Here is a 7500-nt window from a genome sequence, read left to right on the forward strand (position 1 = left end):
GGGCTTTCCTCGCTCGCGCGCTTCCCCGGGGCCCGCGCCCCGCTTCGAGACTCGGCCTCGCGCTGGAAGTCAGGGCGCGCGGCGCGCGGAACGGGGCTCGGCCGGGGCTGACCCGCCCCCCCCACAAAGCCGAACCACCCGCCCGCCGGCCGGTCGCCGGCGAAGCGACCGGCCGCCGGCGAGGTTGGGCCGAGCGGGGCACGCTCGCAGGGAGCGAAACCCCGCCCGGCGCGTCCCCCCACCGGGCCGCGCGGAAAGCACCGGACGTGCTAGAGGAGACAGCGACCCGACGAGGCGGGCGCGGCCCGGACACCGAGGCCCCCTTTTCAGCCGGGGCGGCTCGCTCTGCAGCAGGCGGCGGAACGGCAAAGGAGCGCGCGGATCGGGCTCTGGTCCCCCGTCCGCGCCCCATCGGGTTCGGGTCATTTTCAGCCTCTCTCTCGCTCTCTCTCTTCTCTCTCTCTCTCTCTCTCCATCATCCCCGCGGCTCAGCTCCAACCGCACCGCCGCCCGGCGCTGCTCGCGGCCGGCACCCACGGGCGCTCCCCGGACCGGGGCCGGCACCGGCACCTCGCGTGGCTTTTGAAGGACACCTGAAGGCTAGCGGGGCCACGCGGCCGTCACACAGCTGGGGTCGGTAAAGACGCCCTCCCCGGCAGTGGGAGGGGCGACACCTCGCCTGCGACGGGAAGCGAACTGGAAAAGGAGACCGCCCTGCCCGAGCACCGGACACCCCCGCCGTGACTTCCCCGCGACAGAGAAGCCCCGGAAGGAGAGCCGGCCGGCCGAGGGCCCTCTCCGACGCCACCCGAAAAGCCTCATCGATCGGGCGCGCAGCCGAGGAAGGAGCCGCGCCAACAGCGACAAGGGCCCCACGGCCACGGTCCTGGGACAACGGCGACGGCCGCCCAAGCCCCACCTGCGCGCCAACAGCGACAAGGGCCCCACGGCCACGGTCCTGGGACAACGGCGACGGCCGCCCAAGCCCCGCCTGCGGAGCGCTCGCGGCAGAGGAGGAGCGCGGGGGGTGCCGCCACCCGCCCGCCCGTCTTCCCGCGGGCTCCAACGGCTTCCCCTTTCGGCTAGGCAACGGCAGGACTGGGACTGGGCTGGCCCGCCAGGCCGGGGGGACTCGGCTTCCCCTTCCGGCCCGGGGAACCCGGCCGAGCGTGCGAGAAAAAGTGCCACCGGACCGCGCCACCGGCGGCCGGCTCTCCCTTTTCCGGGAAAAAATTGCCGGGGGAGCGGCACGACAAAAAGGCACATGGAGGCGCGTTCGCAACGATCCGTGCTAGCCACGGGGGCCGCGGGCACGGGGCACCGGGGACCCGGGGGGGCGAGACGCGAGACTCACTCCCCCCACGGACCCGCCGGCTTCCCGCTCGCTCCCTTCTCTCTCGCCGCCGCCGCGCGCCCCTTCGTCGCAACGCTTCTCGGTGCCGCGGCTTAGGGCCGCCGGAGAAAAATTAAGAAGATCCGCGGAGGCCGGGCGGGCGCCCCCACTCTGCCCGCACGCCGGCGCGCCTAAACCGCGGAAAAAAAAAAGCCGGGCCCGCGTGGCAACCCAGCCCGCCCGGCATAAGCGGCTCGGTCCGTGCGGCCACGACCGAGGTGGGCGAGGCGCCGCCGCCTCGCCCGGGACAAGTCCGGGGGGCTCCCTCCGTCGGGTGCCGGGTCCGTCAACTCCAAAAAACTCTGCCCGCCAACGCGGGTCCACGGCTTAAGGCCGAGGAAGGGGGATGGTTTCAACAACGCGGGCCGGGGACGGGGCGCCCCGACCCCGGGCTCCGCAGCTTTACCGGGCGGGCCGACCGCCGCCGAGGCGGGCCGACCGCCGCCGAGGCGGACCGACAGCCCAAAAAAGTGCCCGCCGAGTGGGCCCCGGCTTAAGGCCAGGCACGAAAGGGACGAGGCGCCGCCGCCTCGCCCGCCACCGCTGCCCAGGGGGGCCGCCCCCCCTTGCGAATCGGCCGGCAGAAGCCGGGCCGGCGCGGGAAAGCTCGCAGCTTCTCTCTCCGCCTCGCCTCGAACGCCAAGCGGTTTCCCTCTCGGATCGTCTTTCGGCAGCCCTTCTCTCTCGGCCTCGCGGGCAGATCGCCCCCGGTCCTCCGGCAGCCCTTCTCTCTCTCGGCCTCGCGGGCAGATCGCCCCGGTCCTCCGGCAGCCCTTCTCTCTCTCGGCCTCGCGGGCAGATCGCCCCGGTCCTCCGGCAGCCCTTCTCTCTCTCGGCCTCGCGGGCAGATCGCCCCGGTTCTCCGGCAGCCCTTCTCTCTCTCGGCCTCGCGGGCAGATCGCCCCGGTTCTCCGGCAGCCCTTCTCTCTCTCGGCCTCGCGGGCAGATCGCCCCCGGTCCTCCGGCAGCCCTTCTCTCTCTCGGCCTCGCGGGCAGATCGCCCCGGTTCTCCGGCAGCCCTTCTCTCTCTCGGCCTCGCGGGCAGATCGCCCCCGGTCCTCCGGCAGCCCTTCTCTCTCTCGGCCTCGCGGGCAGATCGCCCCCGGTCCTCCGGCAGCCCTTCTCTCTCTCGGCCTCGCGGGCAGATCGCCCCCGGTCCTCCGGCAGCCCTTCTCTCTCTCGGCCTCGCGGGCAGATCGCCCCGGTTCTCCGGCAGCCCTTCTCTCTCTCGGCCTCGCGGGCAGATCGCCCCGGTTCTCCGGCAGCCCTTCTCTCTCTCGGCCTCGCGGGCAGATCGCCCCGGTTCTCCGGCAGCCCTTCTCTCTCTCGGCCTCGCGGGCAGATCGCCCCGGTTCTCCGGCAGCCCTTCTCTCTCTCGGCCTCGCGGGCAGATCGCCCCGGTCCTCCGGCAGCCCTTCTCTCTCTCGGCCTCGCGGGCAGATCGCCCCGGTCCTCCGGCAGCCCTTCTCTCTCTCGGCCTCGCGGGCAGATCGCCCCGGTTCTCCGGCAGCCCTTCTCTCTCGGCCTCGCTGTGCCAAGCTTTTCTGGGAAAGACGGGAGCCGGGACAAAGCCACAGGCAGACTCGTCCCGGCTAGGCGGCACCTCCTCTGCCCTGCCGACCGCACCACCGCGGTCGCTCCCTTCCGCCTTAAACACAGGCACGGCATGAAGCCAACCTGTGGGGATGCGGCCCGTCACCTCGCTCCCATAATACGGACAGATGAGTCCGAAGGCGCCCAAGCCTCCAAGGGGACTGATGGAGCTCGACCGGGAAAAGGCGCCACCGCAGGCCGCCTCTTACGATGAGGCAGCCGGAGGCAGCCGGCAACAGCGACCCCTTGGAGAACTTCCGCAGCCGGCCGGGACAACAGGTCTACCCAGCACCGGCCGAAATACGACTAAGTCCCGCCGGATCCGGGGTAGACCTGGTGTCCCGCCGGCCCCGGGGTAGACCTGGTGTCCCCGGCCACGGGGTAGACCTGGTGTCCCGCCGGATCCGGGGTAGACCTGGTGTCCCGGGCTCCGGGGTAGACCTGGTGTCCCGCCGGCCCCGGGGTAGACCTGGTGTCCCCGGCCACGGGGTAGACCTGGTGTCCCGCCGGCCCCGGGGTAGACCTGGTGTCCCGCCGGCCCCGGGGTAGACCTGGTGTCCCCGGCCACGGGGTAGACCTGGTGTCCCGCCGGCCCCGGGGTAGACCTGGTGTCCCGCGGGATCCGGGATAGACCTGGTGTCCCGCGGGCTCCGGGGTAGACCTGGTGTCCCGCCGGCCCCGGGGTAGACCTGGTGTCCCCGGCCACGGGGTAGACCTGGTGTCCCGCCGGCCCCGGGGTAGACCTGGTGTCCCGCCGGCCCCGGGGTAGACCTGGTGTCCCCGGCCACGGGGTAGACCTGGTGTCCCGCCGGCCCCGGGGTAGACCTGGTGTCCCGGGCTCCGGGGTAGACCTGGTGTCCCGCCGGCCCCGGGGTAGACCTGGTGTCCCCGGCCACGGGGTAGACCTGGTGTCCCGCCGGCCCCGGGGTAGACCTGGTGTCCCGGGCTCCGGGGTAGACCTGGTGTCCCGCCGGCCCCGGGGTAGACCTGGTGTCCCCGGCCAGGGGGTAGACCTGGTGTCCCGCGGGATCCGGGGTAGACCTGGTGTCCCGCCGGCCCCGGGGTAGACCTGGTGTCCCCGGCCACGGGGTAGACCTGGTGTCCCGCCGGATCCGGGGTAGACCTGGTGTCCCGAGCTCCGGGGTAGACCTGGTGTCCCGCCGGCCCCGGGGTAGACCTGGTGTCCCGCGGGATCCGGGGTAGACCTGGTGTCCCGCGGGCTCCGGGGTAGACCTGGTGTCCCGCCGGCCCCGGGGTAGACCTGGTGTCCCCGGCCACGGGGTAGACCTGGTGTCCCGCCGGCCCCGGGGTAGACCTGGTGTCCCGGGCTCCGGGGTAGACCTGGTGTCCCGCCGGCCCCGGGGTAGACCTGGTGTCCCCGGCCACGGGGTAGACCTGGTGTCCCGCGGGATCCGGGGTAGACCTGGTCTCCCGCCGGCCCCGGGGTAGACCTGGTGTCCCCGGCCACGGGGTAGACCTGGTGTCCCGCCGGATCCGGGGTAGACCTGGTGTCCCGAGCTCCGGGGTAGACCTGGTGTCCCGCCGGCCCCGGGGTAGACCTGGTGTCCCGCGGGATCCGGGGTAGACCTGGTGTCCCGCCGGCCCCGGGGTAGACCTGGTGTCCCCGGCCAGGGGGTAGACCTGGTGTCCCGCGGGATCCGGGGTAGACCTGGTGTCCCGCCGGCCCCGGGGTAGACCTGGTGTCCCCGGCCACGGGGTAGACCTGGTGTCCCGCCGGATCCGGGGTAGACCTGGTGTCCCGGGCTCCGGGGTAGACCTGGTGTCCCGCCGGCCCCGGGGTAGACCTGGTGTCCCCGGCCACGGGGTAGACCTGGTGTCCCGCGGGATCCGGGGTAGACCTGGTGTCCCGCCGGCCCCGGGGTAGACCTGGTGTCCCCGGCCACGGGGTAGACCTGGTGTCCCGCCGGCCCCGGGGTAGACCTGGTGTCCCGGGCTCCGGGGTAGACCTGGTGTCCCGCCGGCCCCGGGGTAGACCTGGTGTCCCCGGCCAGGGGGTAGACCTGGTGTCCCGCGGGATCCGGGGTAGACCTGGTGTCCCGCCGGCCCCGGGGTAGACCTGGTGTCCCCGGCCACGGGGTAGACCTGGTGTCCCGCCGGATCCGGGGTAGACCTGGTGTCCCGGGCTCCGGGGTAGACCTGGTGTCCCGCCGGCCCCGGGGTAGACCTGGTGTCCCCGGCCACGGGGTAGACCTGGTGTCCCGCCGGATCCGGGGTAGACCTGGTGTCCCGGGCGGCGGGGTGGACCTGGTGTCCCCGGCCACGGGGTAGACCTGGTGTCCCGCCGGCCCCGGGGTAGACCTGGTGTCCCGGGCTCCGGGATAGACCTGGTGTCCCGCCGGCCCCGGGGTAGACCTGGTGTCCCCGGCCAGGGGGTACACCTGGTGTCCCGCGGGATCCGGGGTAGACCTGGTGTCCCGCCGGCCCCGGGGTAGACCTGGTGTCCCCGGCCACGGGGTAGACCTGGTGTCCCGCCGGATCCGGGGTAGACCTGGTGTCCCGGGCGGCGGGGTAGACCTGGTGTCCCCGACCACGGGGTAGACCTGGTGTCCCGCCGGCCCCGGGGTAGACCTGGTGTCCCGGGCTCCGGGGTAGACCTGGTGTCCCCGGCCACGGGGTAGACCTGGTGTCCCGCCGGATCCGGGGTAGACCTGGTGTCCCGGGCTCCGGGGTAGACCTGGTGTCCCCGGCCACGGGGTAGACCTGGTGTCCCGCCGGATCCGGGGTAGACCTGGTGTCCCGCTGGATCCGGGGTAGACCTGGTGTCCCGCCGGCCCCGGGGTAGACCTGGTGTCCCCCGGCCACGGGGTAGACCTGGTGTCCCGCCGGCCCCGGGGTAGACCTGGTGTCCCGGGCTCCGGGGTAGACCTGGTGTCCCGCCGCATCCGGGGAAGACCTGGTGTCCCGGGCCCCGGGGTAGACCTGGTGTCCTAATAACCGGGGTAGACCTGGTGTCCCGCGGCCCGGGGTAGACCTGGTGTCCCGGGCGGCGGGGGTAGACCTGGTGTCCCGCGGCCCGGGGTAGGCCAGGTGTCCCGGGCCCCGGGGTAGACCTGGTGTCCCGCGGCCCGGGGTAGACCTGGTGTCCAAGGCCCCGGGGTAGACCTGGTGTCCCGGGCGGCGGGGTAGACCTGTTGTCCCGGGCCCCGGGGTAGACCTGGTGTCCCGGGCGGCGGGGGTCGACCTGGTGTCCCGCGGCCCGGGGTAGACCTGGTGTCCCGGGCGGCGGGGTAGACCTGGTGTCCCGGGGCCCGGGGTAGACCTGGTGTCCAAGGCCCCGGGGTAGACCTGGTGTCCCGGGGCCCGGGGTAGACCTGGTGTCCAAGGCCCCGGGGTAGACCTGGTGTCCCGGGGCCCGGGGTAGACCTGGTGTCCAAGGTCCCGGGGTAGACCTGGTGTCCCGGGCCCCGGGGTAGACCTTGTGTCCCGCCGGCCCCGGGGTAGACCTGGTGCCTCACCCTCCCCATCGAGCCCGGAGCCGGGCAACGCTCACAGCCTCATATCACCCCGGAGCCAGACGGCTCGATCGGCCCCGTCCCGCGCAATGAACCCCACCCCGCTTTCCAGATTAATACCTACTTCATGGCCGCTCTAGTCGCTTGGAATGAGAAACTCATCCGGAAAAAACAAACAGACCATAACCATTGGCACATTTTATTTCTCCTCCTTTCGTATCCAGAGCACTCCCAGCCGAGCCGACGGGCAACCCGTGCCCCGTGGTCTGCCTGCTGACACGCTGAACTGGCGAAACAGCGCCCCCGCCCCCGCCCCCGCCCCGTCCCACCCACGCCCTCCTGAGACCCTACACAGCCCGGCCCCCCTGGCCCCGATGCGGCTCGCCCCGCCCCGCCCAGCGGTAGAGGCGGCCGCCGCCGGCACCACCGCCAGCACACAGGCGGCCACTTTCGGGCGGGTTCTTTCACGGTCCGCAGAGGTCTTCCGCCCTCGACCTCAGTCCAGGGGGCCGTGGGGGCTCGGTGCCGAGGCGCCCGGGGCCGGCACGAAGCCGCCGGCCCTTGGCCCTCGTCCGCACACAGACACAGATACAGCGCCACACCCACCGACCCCCCCCCCCCCCCCGTGCGCACGCTCACTCCCCAAGGTCATCCCTTCAGGCCACCACACCGCCCCCTCGCCGCCCCCCGCCACCTGCCCCCGCCCCCCCGCCGGGCGGCGGGGCACGCCCACCCGCCCGCCCGCCTGCCTGGCTGCCCGTCCGCATGCACGCTCTCGCGTGCCCTCACTCCCTGGCCCTGGCCCCGTCCCCGTCCCCGCCACCGCCCCCTGCCCTTACCCCTGCCCTTGCCGTCTCTGTCGGAGCCGCCCACGCCCGTCGGCGGTTGGGGGCGCCCCACCCAGCCTCTCCCATCAGCCTCCCTGGCGCCGTCTGCATACCTTTCCCGCTTGCTAGGCACCCGTAGAGGAAGGCCGGCCAGGGACCACAGGTCTAGCCACGGGCTAGGCGGCCGTGAGCTAGGGCCGGCGCGGGACACCAG

The 7500-nt window shown here is 73.3% G+C and overlaps 2 protein-coding genes across 2 annotated transcripts in view; both read left to right on the plus strand.

Moving 5' to 3' along the window:
* Positions 1-1890, plus strand: part of LOC131094627 (collagen alpha-1(I) chain-like) — a 5308-nt gene extending 3418 nt beyond the window's left edge. Inside the window, exons 4-5 of the mRNA XM_058042276.1 lie at positions 759-1007; positions 1547-1890. Coding sequence (XP_057898259.1) covers positions 759-1007; positions 1547-1890 — 593 coding nt within the window. The remainder of the gene's footprint in view (positions 1-758; positions 1008-1546) is intronic.
* A 1306-nt stretch (positions 1891-3196) lies between these two features.
* Positions 3197-7500, plus strand: part of LOC131094628 (basic proline-rich protein-like) — a 6986-nt gene continuing 2682 nt past the window's right edge. The window contains exons 1-3 of the mRNA XM_058042277.1: positions 3197-3313; positions 6684-6970; positions 7107-7343. Coding sequence (XP_057898260.1) covers positions 3197-3313; positions 6684-6970; positions 7107-7343 — 641 coding nt within the window. The remainder of the gene's footprint in view (positions 3314-6683; positions 6971-7106; positions 7344-7500) is intronic.

This window comes from Melospiza georgiana, chromosome 30 (assembly GCF_028018845.1).
Source record: "Melospiza georgiana isolate bMelGeo1 chromosome 30, bMelGeo1.pri, whole genome shotgun sequence".
In the NCBI taxonomy this organism is placed as follows: Eukaryota; Metazoa; Chordata; class Aves; order Passeriformes; family Passerellidae; genus Melospiza; species Melospiza georgiana.